At 42.1% G+C, this 20,309-nt stretch overlaps 1 protein-coding gene across 2 annotated transcripts in view; it reads right to left on the bottom strand.

The window, feature by feature from the left end:
* Positions 1-20,309, bottom strand: part of CNTNAP2 (contactin associated protein 2) — a 2,031,041-nt gene that overhangs the window by 220,671 nt on the left and 1,790,061 nt on the right. For both annotated transcript variants that reach the window (XM_027574309.2, XM_027574310.1), the window contains exon 16: positions 16,234-16,404. In XM_027574309.2, the coding sequence (XP_027430110.1) occupies positions 16,234-16,404 (171 nt within the window). The remainder of the gene's footprint in view (positions 1-16,233; positions 16,405-20,309) is intronic.

The following is a 20,309-nucleotide window of genomic DNA, read 5'->3' as shown; positions in this document are numbered from 1 at the left end:
GAGCTGCCCCGGTTGTCAGTACCCCACACGTTCTGTCACAGTCAGTGCCAGGGAAGTGACATGTCCCTGACTCTGCAGGAAGAGCACACCCGGAAACCCAGCCTCTGGCACTTCTCGAGGTCCCTGCCCTGTGTGCGCCTTCTCCCACCTGAGTCGAAGCTCTCCTCTTTCCCTGTGATAACAATAACCCCAAGCACAGCAGCCTTCCGCGGGGTCCAAGAGTCTTCTAGAAGCTGTGGGATTGAAGGTGGGTTTGATGACCCCCTGAAGATGCAGTGGGTGTCAGAGGTGTGTGCGGCCCCGCACGGCCTGTGGTCCTTCTACACAGGTCTCCCCCTGTGCAGGGGGATTCTCGGCAAAAACCAAACACCCACTTCAGTTTCGAAGTACGTGATTGAGCCCAATCATGTAGGGCTGGAGGACTTCTGAGAATGGATTCTAACTTCCGCGCTCGCCTTCACAGCCCAGAAAGGGAACTGAGTCTGTGAGATGCTGACATCCAGTTATAATTAAGCACAGAGCGTTGGTTTTTCTAACCAATACTGCACTGCCTTTCATATTGTGAAGGAAATTAAAAAAAATAACCTATTTTTTCTTTGTAATAGTCATAGTGTGTGAATAGAGAAATTTTTAGAGCCAAATATGCATATTCACACCCTAAAACTCGATGTTAAACACATCTGAAAATGAACACTGAGAAGGAAAGTTTATTTGAAGTCTTTTGGAAATTCTTCAAGGAAATGCCTGGAGCTTAAGAATCAATGTTATGAACTCATTTTAGAACCTCTGGTATCTTGATAACCTCTTGAGTATGAGAAATACTTCTCTTTATGTATGTTGGCCTTTAAACTTTTTATTACGGTTAAAAAATAACTTCACAAACAAAGACCTCCGCAGAGAAAAGGAAGCAAAAGGGAGTTACCATTGGCCATGCAAGAAACGGAGCGCTGTCTTTAAAATGCAAAGTCTTTCTAATTTTAGTTTTCTCCATGGCTTTAATTGTCTTCTGAGAATAACTTCTTGAGTATTAATGGACCTATATGACTGAAAAAGGAAAAAGACAAAAATCTTTCCAAACTGACATGTGGCATGAAACAGGACCTGTCCTTAGCAAGGGACACGTCGATAGGTTTTAAATACCCTCGTGTTTGGAACCAGTGGAGACCTGTGTGCTGGGCAGAGAGTGCCCCGTTTGGAAGAAGAGATGAAAGTCCCAGATGGTGACTATGGGGGATAGCGTATTTGTGATAAAAGGAAATGTAGAAGCTGCTTTGTAGAAACTGTGAAATTGGATGCCTGTGGAGTCTCCAGAGATGGAGAGGAACGTCAAAGGAGCTTTTCTCTTGACCACAGCCAGATTGTGTGGCAAAAGGAGAAACATGCACTGAAGGAAGTGTGCTCCGGTGGAGGACCAGGGGTAATTTATGGGATTGGTTTCGGGTGATGTCAGAGAGAGCAGGCTCATTGGGATGTACAGCTTTGGAGAGTTCAAGGAGAATGGACTTGGGGATGTGAGGTTCAAAGGAGGAAATACGACCGCATGCTGAAACAGCGAGAATCGGAAAACAGACAACAGGTGTAAACTTGAACCACACTGGAGCTTAAAAGGAGACAACATACCAATCGGTTAGGGAACTGGGGCTTCTAAATGGCCGAGTGGTGGATGGCTCTGCCTACGTGGACACTGATAATGAAGAAAAGCCACCGACCCCAGGAGGAGAGGATGAGCCTGTGGCGGGGGTCCGCTGGTGAGATCGGCGAATACGTCGGATTTCCGGGTGCCACGGACTGAGTGGCAGCCCAGGCTGTAGGTCTTAGCACAAGCACTGTTTGTCTCTCTCTCTTTTGTGGCAAATTATTTCCTATCCAGCATACCCTTTCAATGCCCCATTGGCATGACTTCAGATGAAATCTAATAAAAAGAAAAGTGCCAAATAAATATTCTACATCTACATGCCATGGACACAGAATGTAAAAAGAGATTTATTCTGTTTTCCATGACAACACCAGATGCACCTCAACTACAGTGTAGTTGCAGTATCGGGCACAGAGTGGAGAAAAGGGGAAACCGCGCCACAGACTAACAGAGACTTTAAATGAGAATGCTGAGAGATAGGAAAGAATATGAGAACCACTGACTGACTATATAACAAGCTTTCTGAAAGTGTGAAAAGCTTCTCTCAAAGTTCCTTGGAATCTCTGCAAGAGATGCACGGCTGACTTAAATTATCTTGTTCATTTTCTCTAGCTACGATGACTTAAATTTGTTCATTACCTTCTATGTGGTAGGAATATTAGAAATGAGGAATACTAGGGTTGAATATTAAAAATACAGGACCTCAGAGAAATGTCTCAGATAAATGCTCCATCAATATTGTAGAAGGGTTAATACACCTGAAGTCATATATTTCCACCTCCAAAAAATGACCAGAAGTCACTTCATGGTGTACCTTATGACTGCACCACGAAATTTCTGCTTGAACCAAGCATTGCTCTGGAAATGGATTAGGTTAAATAATAATAGCGATTCATCATATGGTATGCTTCCTTTTCCCTTATTTCTGATTATAATAGCTGAAAACACAACTTTCCTGATTATACTGTGTAAATAAATCTTTTGTCTCCCTCAATCTGCACAGAGAAAACCTGTGAGAACCCTTTTTTAGGGCCAGTTTGTACAAAGTTCAAACAACCACGTTTACTTTTTTCATGATTTGCTGAACTAATGGAACATGGTTTCTCTCTCGAGTAGCTCCATTGAGGGAACAGCTGCGGGGAGGTTTGAACTGCGGATCAGCCTCTGCCTAAGACTGGTTTCACGTACCCTCAGTAAGGTGGACAAGGTGTTGGAAGGTGTATGGAACAAGCTTGGGAGCATGGTCGTCCACCAGGACCACTGTCCCACTGGTCATATCCTTGTGTGGCTTTCCCAAATGAGGTCTTTCATTTTCATACGGGCCTGCCCTGCTGCCTCATGCTGTGGTATGTGAGCGAGCCCTAGACACACTTAAAGTATGGAGTGTGCTATCATGTGGGATGATGGGTCTGAGGACTCACAACAGGAAGCCAGGTAGATCAGAATGTGAGAAAAATCTAACTTTTAAAAGTTAAGCCCAACAATAAAGGATCATTGGTTAAATGAAGCACTTGGCAACTGAGACACTGTTCCCCAATCTTTTTATAACCCATGTTCCCATTTGTTGACGTAATAATCTAATCATCATCTCCAGATGCTGATGTGCCCAGATATGGGAGGCTGGTGGAGAATAAAACAAATTCCTGAATGTCTCAGATAAATGCCCCACCAGCCAACAGTTGTGTCTTTTTTTTAAGATTTATTTATATATTTCAGAGAGAGACAGAGTGGGAGTGTGTGAGTTGGGGGAGGGGCAGAAGGAGAGAATCTTAAGCAGACTCCCTGCTAATTGCCCAGCTCGACACGGGGCTCGATCTCATGATCCACGAGATCATGACCTGAGCCAAACCAAGAGCTGGATGCTTAACTGACTGAGCCACCCAGGCTCCCTCCCAACAATAATTTTTTTGTGCATTACATTCTGTAGGTTGTAGAACAAAAACAATAGTTTTTTTGTTTTGTTTCGTTAGTATAAAATAATGGTTTTTCAAAGTACGCGTGCTGTCTTAGAGATTCTGATATAGTATCTGTCCTCAGCTGAAAAAAGAAGTCACTGTTGTGGAGTTTAAAAAAAAGAAAAAAACTGACATGAAAATCTGCTTCTAAAGTATCATTACATGAAACAAGTGGGTTTTAAACAGTATGCACCATATGATCTTATTTTTGTAAAAAATCATATGTAAGTGCATAGAAAAATGTTTAGAAATGTGCACACCAAAAGAGTATTGTTAAGTGTACTAGAATATGAGATTATAGCTGATTTTTTTTGGTTTATTCTTTCTGCTTCCCTGGATTTTTAAATCATTTAACAATAAACCAACAATATCTGTGTAATTTTTAAAAGCCACAATCTGATAATTTCCACTTCTTTAACAAAGATTGGTGACATTTTAAGCAACTCTATTCTATAATTTTAACAAGTGTTTAATCAGAGAGATTAATCAAAATGCAAAGAAAGGGATTTCATTTAAATATAGAGAATTCGAGGGAATTTAAAAGTGGACCAAAACATTCCTCCTTAGTTCTTTACTGTTTTCAAGATACCTGAGAAGATTAGAAAAGAGAGAGAGTCTGGTCAAACTGTACCATAAAATAATTTTGAACAAGGTGCGAATTTTTTTCCTATTAAAAATGGCTAAAAATAAGGGCATGCTATTTTTCAAAGTAAAATCCTCACAGGTCTGAAGTGCCCACATGTTCCAATGTTTAAACTAACGTATACAGGAATCGGAATGCAAGATGAGCACAATTCAGTGTTATAATTACACTTGACAGATATATACACTGTTTCTATTATGCATTGGCTCTGGTTGCACTTACCCAGAAAGACCCTGCAGAATACTAAATACCAACCACTCTCCATGAGAAGTCATTTGGCCTTCTCATCAGTTCTCATCACAGGAATCAAATTCAGAGATGCAGAAAAACAAATTTGATCGTTTTAGCACTATTTGCAAAAGCAAGTAAAATGAGTCATTTCCCAAGAGGCGTTGGGTCCAGCTAGCTTTCTTTTGTCAAACTCCTAACACAGATATGTGGGTGGGTCATTACTCTAATGAAAAATGTCTTTTAACTGGTCCCTGGGCTTTCACTATATTCTTTTCAATTCCTCAAATGCTCCCTGATCTTCCTCCTCTCCTTGCTTTCGCCTGTGCTACTTACTCTCTGGAGAAATGCCTTTATCTCATTTGTTTGCCTGTCTTCCTCCAAGGCAGATCCAATGCCGCATCTTCTGGAACCTGCCTCGATCTCTTTAGGCAAGGTGAAAGCTGACTCCTTTTCACTGGGAGCTGTGGCAGACTGCCAACTTTTCACGAGAAGTTTATGTTTTCCTTTCAATAGTCACCCCCGAGAAGCTGCCACGCATCCAGGAATTCATTTTCCAGTCCCTAGAAAGCTAGGTGGAGCCACGTGACCAGTTACCACCAATGGAATGAGAGTGGGAGAATGTGTCACCTCTGGGCCCGTGTGGATACGGAGGCAAGGCTTCTCCACCTTCCCTTTCTCCGTCTGCCAGCTGGACTTAGTAAAGCCAAGGCTCCAGGAGATGGTGGGGCCACAGCACAAAAGGAGCCTTGAGCTCAAGTCACCGTGTGCAAGAACTTCATGGAGCAGAACATGCGTGCTAGACCACTATACAGTCACCGAAACCTGGGGTGTTACTCATTACAGCAGCTTAACTTATTCCTACATATGAACATCTCTTATTCCTGAATCACTTACTTAGGAGGTTAAAAAGTTAACCAAAGGGTCTTCTCCATCAGACCAATGGAACTTTGAAGGGATGACTTACTATAGTTTCAACATCCATCTCTCTATCAGAACACTGTAACATATAAAAAAAATATGGGTTGTAGTATTATATTTGAATGAATTATTGGAATTCTGTAATTGCTAGACCTATGACATTTTAGAGCAAACAGAAGGGCTAGGAGCCATCTGGGAGCCTAGACTGACTCCTCGAAGTGCCTGTGAATGTCGGAGCCACCTCCTTTGCTCAACCCACCAAGGTGAGTCCCATGGAAAGGAGAGGCAGAACTGCGCTTTGCCTATCAGAAAGGCAAACAAACTCTTGTTCTCTGGGGAGGTTTGTCAAGGACAAGCTCAACTTTGAGAAACATGGGAAGAAATTTCCTTTGTTCTGCAACATTTCTGATCTACATTGAACGGACTCCAAAACCTACAACCCAGACCTCGAGCTGACACGTACAGGTTTCTTTTTCAGCCACACTTAGAAAACAAACAAACCACAAAAGTCTTTATGGTTAGCCATGGAATCTGAGTGCCATTTACAAGGCCCTATCTATAAGAAAGTGTATTCCAAGGTTCCGAAGAGCCTGCGCAGAAACTCCTATACCACAGTCCTATGTAAATCAGGAAGACATGGGGAAAAAAGTAAAACATAAACATTATAGAGATAGAAACGAGTCTTTTCCTAAAGTGTTTAAGAAGAGTATATTTCAGCTATGACCCTCGTCCTATATGAGATTTCATGGAAGCCTTTATGTTTCTCTTTGTCTTCTCAAAGTTCCTATCTTGATCGCTGTTAAAAGTTATCTTGTAATTTGAGCAAAATATGTCTTTAAAAAGAGAACTCCCTGAAATCTTCATTTGTAAAAAACTGTTTTTGTACGGTTTTTCCAGCTAACATCCAGTTGTCCTGTGTTCAGTCACCTGGTTTTAACTTAGGTGTTCGATGACTTGCAAAACCCTAGCATTGTTATGCTTACCGTTGTCTTTGGCCCTTTGAGATATGTCTGGTTTTGAGCTATTTCAAGTAATCTTCCCCAGTTACTCACTATATTTAAATAAAGCTCTGCTCCCTGATTTATTGCATCTTCTTCTTCTTTTAAGCAGCTTTGAATTAATTGGTCCCAAGTGTCATCCTTCGTTGAATCAATTCGCCAGCATTAGTAACATGTGCTAACTGATGATGGCACCAACTTTGTCTCCTTGAGACATTTGTTTCTATGAAAATAGAGAGCCTGTAGAGATACTGTTCTCTTCTAAAATGGCAGAAGTAAGGTCTCTAATCCTATGATAACTCCATGTAGAGATTTGTACTTTTCTCACTAATCCCGGTGTTTATTACTGAGGAATAATAGCACACTTTTCCTCCCATCTCAGCCTCACACCAGAATGCATGAATCCAAGCCTCTTTAATCAATTCTCTTAGAATGCCTGTTGTCTTCCAGCTGGTCATAGGCAGGCTGATTCCAGTAGTTGGTCTTTTCGACACTTTCACATGCCATCTTTTTGAAAGAAAAGATTTTGTGTCCTACCACACACAGTAAATAGTACAGAACACATTAGGATTATAGAAAGCGAGATAGAAGAAGAAACATTCTATCAGCAAAAATATTTCTATGAAACTGTAGCATTCTTCTATAGGAATGACACCCACCATATATACTCTATTCAGACAAACACTATATATAAAGAGCTCTTTAATAAGGATGTCTATGTAATTTTCCAAGCAGGGCATGGAATTGTCTTGTAGAAATTTCAATATTTTTAGAAAAATGAAAGACTTCTATGATATGTATGTTTTATATTTTAAATCAAGTTGTAGTAAAAAAAATTATTTGTGTGGGCAGGATTTCAATGGGGGAGGGGAGAGACAATTCCAGAACAGGCAAAGACACAGTGGGTCATAAGAAAGTTTGGGTGGAGACCAGAGAATGTCAGTAGGTGGGGGATGGGGGGGGGCTGCTAAAGCGAAGCACGTGATACTGGTGGGTGAGGGGCAAAGTTCGTAGGTAAAGAAGACTGAAAAATTAGGTTAAAGCCTGGAATCATTTGCCAAGCTTAAGTACTTGAACTTTGCATTGTAATGCAGTGACAAACCATCACGGTATGTAAGAAAAGGAATGATAGGGCAGATCTGTAGAAATCTGTCCTCACCCCGGGGAGGGTGGATGTCAGGAAGGAGGGAAGGAGGTGAGGGAGAATAATTATAAGGTTGTTTGAATCAAGAATCCAAGGCATTTCAGCTAAAGGAGCCGTCATGGGGGATAAAGAGAAGTTTGAGAAGACTTCATTATCTTTTCATTTTTGTTTCATTCATCTTTTTCCAACTAGTTGGAATTGATGCTTTCTCTGGGACTGTTCTGGTATGATGACATACCATCAGGAACGTCAGAATAACATTTCTCTATATTAAAAATAGAGTGTTCTATCAAGATAAACAGTCTATCTAGTGTGGGGACATCAGTGAAACATTAAATATGACTTTCATCTTTCTAACCTGGGTCATGAAGAAAGTGGTGATGACATTAATTAAGAGGGGGAGCACAGGAGAGGGCTTTTGGGTGAAGATGACGGATTTTCATTTTGACATACTGAGCTTGAGGTACCTATGGGTGATTCTGATGGATCCTTAACTAGAATTTACAAGTAGGGGTCCATGATTTTAGGAAATCTCCTAACTACACGTAGTTGAAGTGTGTGGGCAGGCTGGAATTTACTGGAAGCAGGTATCATTTGTTCTGATATAACCCTCCTCCTCCCAGCATCTTTAGGAGAACTGAGAGCCACAGCATGGAGAGTTAAGACGATGCTTTCGTCTGAGTTCACTTAGAATGGGAGGTGGCAAGCCACAGGTGAGGCTGACGGCCTCCAGCAGGTTTACGGGATTGTTGATGCTGGAAGAGCCCTTAAAGGTGGTCCAGCTTGCCCTTCTTATTTTCCCAGGGAATGTGATGACATCTGGGTAGGTAAAGCAACTTCGATCTTTCCAGATCTAGATGCTTTCTAGACAGACCGATGGTCTGTCAGCCTAGAATCCTGGTCTTTATTTCTCTTGGTGAAAAACTGTTTTTATTAATTTTTTTGGTCATTCAATCATTCCAGATTTTCTCACAGCAGGATTTTTTCTTTTTCCATTAAAGTATAATTTATAGAAAGTAAAATGTGCAAGTCTTAAGTGTTCAGTTGAGTAAATTTTTACATATATGATCACTCCTTGGATCAAGATATAGAACATTTCCACCGGTGCAGAAGGTTCCTTTGAGCCCCCTTCCAGTCAATACTCCCAATCCCCAGAGATGGCCACTGTTCTGACTTCTAGCTCTGTGGATTACTGTGGTCTGTTTTTGAATGTCACATAAAAAGAAACCAGTATGTGTTGTACTATATGTGCAATGTACTGTGAGGGAATCTTGTCTCTTAACATTTACTTACTATTTATTGTCCTAAAATGCCTTTGACTATGTAAATAGGCTGGGGGTTAAAACGGAGATTCTAAGGGCACAGGGGCGTGCAGTGAGGTCCTCAGGAGCCTGTGCTCTGGAGTCCACCTGATTTTCAGAGCAGAAGTTGAGTCCCAGCCGAGGGGCAAGTTATCTTTTTGGGTGTGGCCAGTAACACCCAAGGTAACTGGTAATTTTTTGTATCAGGAGGACATCCTCCTCTAAAGTTTACCCTTATAACTCTAGGGCACCTTCGCCGTGTATTCAAATGACTGTCCCTTCAGGGAGATGGGCAAAGAAATCTGAGTAAATTTAATCTGACTCTGTTATTTACTAATCATTTGTGTATCTTCTAATACTTCAAATGCAAACAGCGAATACATTACATAGCTTTAATGTAGCACAAATTTCATCTCTAAACTGTTTCTCTGAACTTTTTTCTTTTTGGTCTATAATAGAAATTTAAAAACTACATCAGAAGCTAGAGAAATTTTTTTAATTAAAAAATCACAATAATGTTCAGGTTTTTAATTTTTTCTGATCTATTTTTTTTCCTTAGGTATTTTTTCCTTATGTATTTTAATGACCAAGTCAGAATCATTCTTTAGATCCCAAACCTTTAATACAAACTGAACTCATAGCTAGACTTGCAAAGTAGTAGAATCACTAAAATTCTTCCTAAATCTATGTTGATAACCCAGGTTGGTTTAGATAATTAAAAGAAAATTAATACAAATTAATTAGGTGCTAACACCTGATTTGTATTAATAAAAACTCACAATATACATAAAAGGGAAAAAAAACCCTAAATAGCATCCCCATGGCAAAACAGGCCAGCTAAGTGGAGTCAGACATTTCTCATGTTTATATAAATAAAGATCTTTAATGTAAAAGTTGTTCCAGTGCTGAAATAGTGGAAGATAAATTGCTGTTAGTTTATTTCTTCTGATTCATCGGTTTCTACATATTGCAGAATATTTTCTCTCTGACTTTCTTGAGCATGTGTACTGCAGAAGACTGCATCTTGGAAAATGAAAGTTTTTCCTTAATACCTTTTCCTAAGATTAGCAGGACATTAGACTGCTGCCTCCACATTTTTGTGGAGATATTTCTGCTAAATGTAAATATTTTCTCCAAGCCATCCTGATATCTGAAAAAGCTCAAACTTGGTGAATATAGGAGCTTATTCTAATCTATTACAACAGTTTCTGGTTGCTTTTCCTGACTGTTTCCTAGTCAGTGAACACATCCTTCAAAAATTTTCCATCGTGTCAAAAAAAATTATTTTTTCCCACCGTGTCCTCTGAAACCTTTTTTAAATTTTTGAGCAAAAATAAAAACTTAACTTGTAACTATCAGAGGTGATGGATGTTACCTAGACTTATAGCGGTGATCATTTTGTAATATATAAAAATACTGAATCATTATGTTGTACACCTGCAGCTAATATAGTTATATGTCAATTATATATCAATTAAAAAAAAGAAAAACCCCTCCATGGTCACTGTTTATCGTCAGACAGTTCCAACAGTTTCCTGATTGCAGCCCACCTTCAGGAACCTCATGTACGAACACCAACGTTGCAGCCCCTTCTCCCAGGGATGGCGGGGGCAGGGGGCGGGGAGCTGGCAGCTGGGCTTATTCTTCACTCTCAGTGCTTCTTCCAATATTCTATGGCATCAGAGGCTTTGTTCAGCAGAGTGTCCCCTTGTGACACACACTTACTCTTCCCATGCTTCCTGCTGTCACCGTTTGGACCTGAGGACTGGAACATTTGGCTCACAGGCTCCGTGTCCAATCCATCCATTGCCATCACCACCCGGGGCCCCAGCGGTGATGTGGATGACCTGCCAACCCTCTGGCCTCTTTGTCATTCCCTGACTTTCTCCACAGCCCTTTCATACAACCTACAATCCCACTTGCATGGCCAGCCCATGCATCTCAGACCTTCTTATCATCTCAACTGCTTTCCCGTGAAATCTCGAATTCCAAAATTCCACCAGCCATCATCTGTCCTTCCACCTTTCAGTGTGTTCTTTGTCAGTGTTTTGAACACCAGCCCTTCCACCATGGTGATCCCCTTCTCCACCTAGATTTTCCACGGTTCTCCATTTAGACTAGCACCTCCTCCGTTCGTCTCATTCGCTCGGCAAACTCCTACACGACACCTGCTGTGTGCCAGGCAGTGCTCTGGCCCTGGAGAGGCAATGGTACACGATGCTCCAGATCCCTCCCTGCACTGGTGTGGGGTGTAGAAACCCCCCCTTTTTTAAAAAAATTCTATTTATTTATTTGACAGAGTGAGAGAGAGCACAAGTAGGCAGAGCGGCAGGCAGGGGGACAGAGAGAAGCAGACTCTCCGCCGAGCAGGGAGCCCGATGCGGGACTCGATCCCAGGACCCTGGGGCCATGACCTGAGCCTAAGGCAGACGCTTAACCCACTGAGCCACCCAGGCGCCCCCAGAAACACCTTTCTGATGTATCCACACCATGTAAGACTGGCATCCTGAGCCCGAAGTGTTCTTTCTCATTCATTTTGAGGCTCAGTTAAAATGATACAATCTCTAAAGAACCTCTTCTTATTCTCCAGTCAGAACTAACTGTTGCTGCATCTGGGTCACCACTGTATATCACTTGTACTTCTAATATTTATTTCATCTTATCCAAAATATTGTTTTCTATGATAGTCTCTCCCACTGGATGGTGGAGTTCCTCTCTGGCACATACAGAGCAGGCAATAAATATTGGCTGGAATACCTAGACCACTATATATTTAGAATCGGATCTGACTCTTGCCAAAATGTCTCCATGGCTTGTATCATACTTCATACTTGTTAGCAACGCCACGTGCTCGTAGCTCCCACACACCTGTCGCGTTCCCCATTCCGACACTTTCGTTCACGCTTCTGTTTGCACTGTCTTCTCCTAGAATTTTTTCCCCTACTTCTTCGTCTACCTACCATCTTTGCCCGCTCTTTCTGACCTAACCCGGCATCCCCTCATCTTCCTCTTCATTCCCTGGAAGGGTTCTGTACCTCTCCTTCTAGATGTGTAGAGTACCTTAAGGCTATCACTGTGATTTACTCATCGTGTGTGAATGATCACAAGTGCCCTATCTGGAATCAGCTGTGTGACCTGTGTAGTTCCAGTTTCTTCTTCTGTAAAATGTGGCTAAAACTTGTTATAAAACCTAAAACTGTTAATACCTATAAAAGCTTTAGAAACAGTGCCTGGCACTTAAGAAAGGTTCAGTGGAAGTCATGTATCTATACTGTTATCAATGTGTTTGTCTCCTTCATTAGGTGAGGATGTTGGGTTCCCTTGTCTTCATCTTAGACTCTCCAAGGTCTACCCATTGCCTCTGCCCCGGCAGGTGCTCAGTAAGTGGTGGTCTGACGATGGGACCATGGTCGTGATCACCGTCTTAGCCAGAAAAGGGTTCTACACAGGTCAAGTTGAGCCCTAGGGGTAACTCTGAAAAAATAAATGGATCTATCCATGGTGGTTAGTGAATATCTTCAAAGCAATATTCCTCTGCCATCTCAAAAATGCTAACAAACACACAAGCAAATAAAACAACAAACACAAAATAATTTCTGATTTGGAAAGGGACCCCCACGTTTGTGGCTTATTCTCTCCTCCTTACTTTGACCTGTTTCTTTCAGCCCCTTTAGATGTTTGGATTCTGGATTACACTCATTTTCACCTCCTCGGGGGTCTCACTCCTTCAGACCGTCCCTCTCTCCCATTCCTCTAACCTCTTGTTTGCCAGACTCTCCTCCTTACTATAGATGTGAGCTCAGGTCTCTACCACATACAACAGCTGCAAGAACAAACAAAACCACAGCCCCCTGACCCCCATATCCACCTCAACTCACCCCACACGGTCTTACTTTTTGACCTCTACATGATAAACTTCATGGGTACTTTATGTCCTCATTTTAGTGACCTCTCGGTTCAGTAGTACCACTCTTTTTTTGTTCTTTCTGAAATTCTTTCTTCATTTGATCCCTGGGATATCACTGTCTCCCTACTTCTCTGCTCATCTGCTACAAGCTATTTTGCTTCCTTCTATCCCTTAAATATGGGTTTCATTCTTGGATATCTTTTTTCCTGTCTCCCATTCAGGTTTCCATCTTCCTCCTCGGGGCTCTCTGCCACCTCAATGTGTTCTGGGAGGTGGTGCGGTCTGGTGTTAACAGCAATGACTCTGCGACAGGCAAAAAGCGTTCAGGGTCGGGCACCAGCCCTGCCACTTCCCCGCTGGGTGATCTTGGCAACTTACTTGGCCTGTGCCTCAGTTGCCTCATTTGTAAGGTAGAGATGTTCATGGTATTTGCCCACTTCAAAGGCTGGTTAGGAATGTGAGTTGATTTAGGAAAAATCCATGGAACAGTGCCGGAGACACAGTGAGGCTGTATAAAGCTGAGCTATTTTTATTATTATCGTAACTACTGATTTACTTGTCTACCCTCCAGAACAAACAGAAAGAACTCTGATTTCCCTCTGAGGAAAAGAAGCCATGACTATGTTTTTTGACTATGTTCCCTCTGCACCTTGCACAGCATCTGGGACATTGTAGGTACTCAATAAACACTGAATGAATGAGCACACACAGAGAGTGAGTGAAATATAGTCTTAAAATTTTACCTGTAAAGTATGCTAAGGAGTAACATCAGTCTAATTTTATCCTGCCTGTTTTTTTTTTTTTTTTTTTTACTTGCACAGTAAGATGTTGATGGTATCTCATTAACTTAGTGTAACTGACTCACTGTTCTTAGAGTCAAGAATCTTCTACTCCTGACAGGAGGGCACGATGTAGTTAATTAACAGAAATGTTATTCTGGAAGCCATGAACTGTGTAGGCATGAACTGTGACAACATTCCTCAGGGACACAAGCAGAGAAACAAAATTTGAATTCCTGTCAGAAAGACATCAGAAAGCCTACCAAGTTAAAGGGGGGGAAAACAGTAGAGACAGTCTTTACAAGTGTGACTTCAGGAGCCATCTTTTCTGAGCTTCCTGGCCAGGAAAACAGGTGTGCAGAGTGCCTCAGCCACACAAGAGAGGGATGGGTTGGGGATAGAGTGCTCCACCCCCATCCACCGCCTGTGCATCCTGCAGAGAAGAGTCTGGAGCAATGTGATAAATGGGGCAGTGACAAGCCTCCACCTGGCCATTTTTTCCTCCATGTTCTTCATGAAACCACTGCTTCTTATTTGCTTTGAGGAATTTTTTCTCAAATATATAAACCTGCCTTCTTTTCTCTCATAGGTTCCTTTGAACCTCACTGGCGATGCTCTAGCATGATGGGCATTTGATATCTCTGCCACTGGAGGATCTTTCGTCCAACCTCAGTAATTGTCAGACGCTCCGGAGGACTCCAAGCAGAGGCCAGCCTCTGGTCTGAATGTCCTACACTTCTTTACCAGGGGGAAATACTATGACAAAACGAGGCTATAATTCTCCCTCTGCGCAGAGTTTTCATCTAATGGAAAGACTGGGGAAACTTTGAGAGCATCTCTGAAGATTTTTCAACATCAGAAATAACTGAAATTCTACTATGCAGGTGCTAAGTAGAAACCTTTGCCTTGCCTATATTTGGTTTGTCTTCTTTCCAATCCAGGCGCAGGCTTACAAAACAAGGACAAGGTAACTTTATAGAAGCATATAGAATTACTCAAATATGGATCGTCAGTTTTCTTTTTTGCCATGAGGTATTTCTAAAATACAATCCAACCAATGTAGAAGTTGGGAAATAGTTTGAATCAATAAATTTTAACTGTGGAAATGAAAATCCTTTTAAAATAATTCCAATCCATAATTCACATAAAGAGAGGATGACTCTTTAATTACTTTTTTGTTTTTAAAGATTTTATTTTTAAGTAATCTCTGCACCTAACATGGGGCCTGAACCTACAACCCCAAGATCAAGAGTCACATGCTCCACTGGCTGAGTCAGCCAGGTGTCCCTGACTATTTACTTTTTAATTCTCGGACTAGAATATTCTCAGTTTTCCTTTCAATCAGATCTGGCTCAGATTAGATCTATAATGAGCATCCTCAGGAATATGATCATGATACCTCCTATTTACTGAAATAAATGCTTTATGAGTATCCATATTCTATTATTATAATGACCCCACAAATTACCACCTCCATTTTACAGATCAGGAAATTGGGATTCAAAGAGATGAAGCAATTTACCCAAGGACTTGGATTTTGACCTGAGACTATGACTTCCAAAGACTGTTAATCACAGTCCACTGTTTTACAAAAAGAATCCCATGATCACGGCAGAAAAACACTGCCTGAGGTCCCTTTTTAAAAAACCACATTGCATATTGCAACTACAAAAAGAGAAAAATATTCCATCAGATATTTCCAGGAAATGGGTTTGGGATCTTGATGGGACCAGACCCAGTAACACAGGCACTCAGATAAACGGCGCAGACTGGGAGAAAGGAGACTCTTTGATGTGAGGGAGGGGCACCGAGATCTTGTGGAGGGACACGGGGGCCTTGACTTGTGTATCCGTTCTGTCATCTGTGCTGATTCTTTCTTGGTCTGAACAGTCAGGAGAGCCTGACGTGTGCAAATATTCACCAAACCTGGGAGTTTGTGGACTGTACATTCTGGAAGCTGATCTACTGCCCCGAGAATAAAACACCTCTGGAATAATGAGAACTGCCCCTCTCACATCCAGCGAACCCCCACTTTCCACGGACGGCATTCCCTGAACCACATGACCTCGTGAGGATCTTTGGGATCCAAGGCAAGCTGAGCTGAGCTGAGCTGAGCTAGGCAGCATCTACTCTCGCTCTGATTATGTTAGTTTCTGTACCCTTAACTAAATAGATTCAGAATGGAACCCTTTAGAGGGTGTGTGGGTTTGGGGTCTATTCTGGAAAGCTGCAGACTCGAAAGTTTCTACATAGATAGGACACAATGCTGTGTCTACACTGCTTCATTAACTCATACAGACATTAATTTTTATTATCCCTCTTTTCCTTTGTATTGTTCCTCCCACCGTCTTATGTCTTACTCCTGATCACTTTACACAGTCTTCTGTCTCCGCTTAACCCTGAATCCCTGGAAAAGAAACATATATATAGACTTTAAAGACACACCTTCCCCCAGTGTTATGGGAGCAATTTATTCTCTCATCTTCTTCCTTGAATAGCCCATGGGAATCTCTGAATGTGCCTGCTTCCTTGGGAGCAATCCAAGGGTCGGGGGGAGGCGCTTAGGTCTTTCTCAAGTTTCTGTATCTACCTTCCAGCACCATTTCTGGAATGAAGGCAACCACTGATGTTTGGATCCAATGACATTACATAATCAGGGTCGGGATCCACCGGAAGTGACAAGAGAGGCTATTCACGAGTTGACAGAGAGTTTATACTCACATTTCAGCTCAAGTTTGATGAAATCTGTGTTGCCCAGATTTTCCAGAAACACTCCCCGGGGGATTAATGTTTTGAAGTAGAAAGAAATGTCGGCACTAGTTTCCCCTTGAAAAGTAGAGAAGTGCAGGTAGGATGATGGGTTTGGGAAAGAGGCAGCATTCCAATAATTTCCTGTGGAAGAAAAACAAACAAACAAACAGGGTAATTTGTACCTCGATCATGGGAGTAACGAAAGAGAGAGCCATTTCTTGAGTTTTAACAAGTTTCCATTGGCAATAGCTCGTTTCCTCATATCCTGCTGCACATCACTGCACAAAATCCCCACAAACTTATTTCTTACTTTCCCCAAGGTCTATGTGTGTGTGTAAGAAAATGTTTTATTAATGATCGAGAGTTCGGGTTCCCACCAAGAGCAGCCCTGGAGGGACTCTAGGGAGTAAGTGCTAGTAGAGGAGAAAGCAGAGGGACACCCCTGGCACGACCATCTGCGGGTGGGGGCTGTTTTGAACTCGCGCCTATGTACTGGTGGCTTAGGTTTGGTGCAAGAAGCACCTGGGCTAGACCTTGAGGGACAGAACAGGAATGGGGTCTTTGGTATTCTGCTCTTGCTTCTCATCCACCTTTGTCTTTGAATAGCCAGCGCCTGCTCAGACACTGGGTATAGGTGTTGTGGGAATATAGTGTGTGGGGGGTGAGGGGAGCCCTGGGAAGCAAGGAGCTGGTGAGAAGGCGGGATGACCAGGCAAGGCCAACATTTTCCCACCCCTCCCATTCCAAACCTCCACAGGCTAGTTGCTGTAAAGGGAATGTCTCCCCCGCCAACTTCTTCCTTCCTGGGGATTTCAGGTGAGGGGGTGGGGAGTGCTGAGCTGAGCCCACCTATGGGCTCTCCATCAGCCTCTATCCCTGAACTCATGGGGAAGACACAGCTGTATACTCCTCCCGCCTTCACTTGATCGTAGCCAGTGTCCCCAGGAGAAAAGCAGTTTACAGGACAAAATAAAAACCCCCATCTAAGCTATATGACTCATATTCCATTAGAACAGATGGGCCAAGAATTCAATACAACCAGGAGCTGACTCTTGACTTTATCTCCAGGGGAGAAATTCCTTTTGAATGTGCACATTTCTGAGTATGTTTACTATCATGGCTAAGGACTAAAATACATAAGCATGCTTTAAAATAGCTACTAAAGCCTTTCCTTGTAATACTACACCCATGTTAACATCACCAGATTAGGTCCAAGATGGAGTCACTCATGCTAAGCCCCATGGTGGCAAACCAAAACTTAACGAAGTTTCAACGCCCTGCTCTCCCAGAAAAGAAGGCTCAAGTCAACCAATTGGCTTTTGTCTACTCAGCACACGTTACCCGACTGGGCTCCAAGCCTCCTCTTTGCCGCACACAAGGGAAGTAACTCCGCTTTTGCCAATCAGCACACACCCAGTGCTACTTTCTTGCTCCTGCTCACTTTGGTCGAGAAAAATTACTTCCTTTGCACAGCTCTTTGGAGATAATTTCTCCCTGCTAGATTAGATGCTTCCTGATTCATGAATCACTGAATAAAACCCTACTAGGTCAGGAAATTGTCTGTGGAAAATTTTCTTCTAACATCTGAGGTTTTGTTTTTTTGTTTTTTTGTTTTTTTACTTTTTACTGGTTTTTGCTACATCTTTCCTTCAAAGAACATGATTAATCAATTAAGTTCACTCTAATCATTTTTATACTACATTTTTTCCTTTCTTTCATGCAAATTCTGCACATATATAATATTAAGTTCAACTGCTATTCTTAAATAAAATAATTTTTGTGTTGGTACAGCTATTCTTAAACCATAATTTTAAATTAAATATAGAATGTTGTTACTATATGAGATATTTAAATACCCTCTTATTTAAGTCGTGTTATTTGTTTTAGTTGTTAGAGACATCTAGGATATAGTGACATCTAGATAAGTGAATGGCAGTTTAGAACCAGTAAGCCAGGGCAAAATATGTTTGTAAATGTTTTCATTAAGGTAAAACAGTGTTGGTGGTGGTCGAACCTATTATTTCAGGGGTCCCAAAAGTCTTAGTGCAGTTTTGAGCTATTTTTTTTATTGCAATATCATAGCTTTCATCAGGAGCAAAATAGACTAGTTTCCTCTTGGGAACAAGAATATGGTATGATATTGGTTAGAATAATACCTGAAAAGAAAGAATTGTAATTATGGTGTAAGTTGCTATCATCTGAGGGCCGAAGGCTCTTCCTGACTCAAGATGTGGCTGAATTTACTGCGAGGGGGCTCTGGGCTCACCTTTACCTGCTGACTGAGAATGAAGGTCTCTCAAGATAAAAACCTCAATCAAACTAGAAGTTGCAGCCCTCCCACCAACCAGAGTTCTGGGAGGAATGAAGCCCAGTCCCCAGGGCCAGCAGGATGCAGCTCACCCTAACTGGACGAGAGTCCTCTTACAACCGAGGAGCCGAGGAGCCTCCAAGGCTCAGAATCCCTCAGTCATGCTTCAGCCTAAAGCAAAGCAATTCCGTCTCTTTAGGCTGAATCCCCAGGATGTGAATGTAATTAACATTTTAAAGTTTCATTCCAATCAAGTGCATTCCCATTTTCTGAGGTGGTGATGTATTAACAGAAGGGCAGTTGTCTAAAATGATTCTAGAAAAAGGAACGCTAAAAGTAAAACTTGTCAGTATTTATTTGAGGTCCAGCGCTGGTTATTCAGACAGAAATATCCCCAGAGAGGAGAAGGGCAGTTCAATCAGTTCATCCAGTTTGATGAAAGATCCCTTCAGACCACCATTCCATTTGTTCTAATTCTATGCTCACTAAGCAACTTCGAACTAATGTGGCCTTTTGAATAGACATATTCACAGGGAAATTGAGCTTTGTGCAAACGGTGGTTACTAGTCACCCTCCCGGACATGTCTGGGTTCTCTCGTGATGTCTTTGGAGTTGTCACTTGTTGTATGTCCCGAGTCTCTGGATGAACGGACTCAGTCCAGATTATTGATTGGCAGCAGTGAGGACTCTCTCGGGACCTGACTGGGGGTGTCAGAGCTGAGGTGTCTACACCTTCAGGTGCTGAAGGAGAGCCATGGGGCACGAGCCAAGCACATCAGAAATTCTACTTAGTGGTACATGACAGAATCGGTAAGTAAACATGCGTATAGGGATGCGGGTGCGGAGGTTTTGACGGGCGGGGTAGACAATAAGAAAGTTTGGGTGCCACTGCTCCAGACCCCGATAAACTTCTGTGAGGCTGTTCTGGTGAGTCTGTGGCCCAGTCCCTGGGATTTTTGGTTATAACAAAATAATACCAGTGCTTTTTTTTTTTTTTTCCTAGTGCTCATTGTGCTTCATGATGCAAGGGGCTTATAGCATTATTATTGTTTATATTGTTACCAACTGACCATAAGCTCCTTGAAAGCTAGGGGCAAACCATTCCATCTCTGTAACCTTTGGCCCCAGAACATAGTAGGTACTCAATAATTATTAAATCCGTGAATAAGTGAATAGCTGCCCCTTGCGGTTATATCCAATTCCACTCCATAAGCAAAGTCCTCATGGGACAAAAATCTACCTTATGGGAACCTGAGTACTGAAGATACTAAATAAAGATAAATAAAAGCTGACACTGCTTTAGCACCTCCTGATAACTGGACACTGCCTTCACCAACACACTGTAATTTTTCTTATCCGTGACTTAACTTCTATTTTTCCCTACAGACCTCATGAACGATGCCATGCATTTGCAAGACTGATGGTCTCATAACCTTAAGATTATTGAAATAGCCGCAATTTGTACTTGCTATCAAGGTCAGGGCTATAGAGGGGAAAGTGACATTGGATGAGAACACCACGCTGGAAATAAAGAGATTTTGCTGTATGGCAAGGACTGGTGTCTTAGCAGGTGTGGACAGGCGAAAGGGGGCAAGGTTGGAAAGCGTGAAACAGAACAGAAATAACTATCTGAGACCGGAGGGGCCAGTCAGCAGCCACAGAATAACGAGGCAGGTAAAGGGGTCAGGAAACCAGCCCAGGGCCGCGCAACAGTAATCAAAGACTGGGCAACATGGCT

This window comes from Zalophus californianus, chromosome 12 (genome assembly GCF_009762305.2).
Source record: "Zalophus californianus isolate mZalCal1 chromosome 12, mZalCal1.pri.v2, whole genome shotgun sequence".
In the NCBI taxonomy this organism is placed as follows: domain Eukaryota; kingdom Metazoa; phylum Chordata; class Mammalia; order Carnivora; family Otariidae; genus Zalophus; species Zalophus californianus.
Note: the sequence above shows the minus strand (reverse complement) of the source record. Positions and strands in the feature narration are given on the sequence as shown.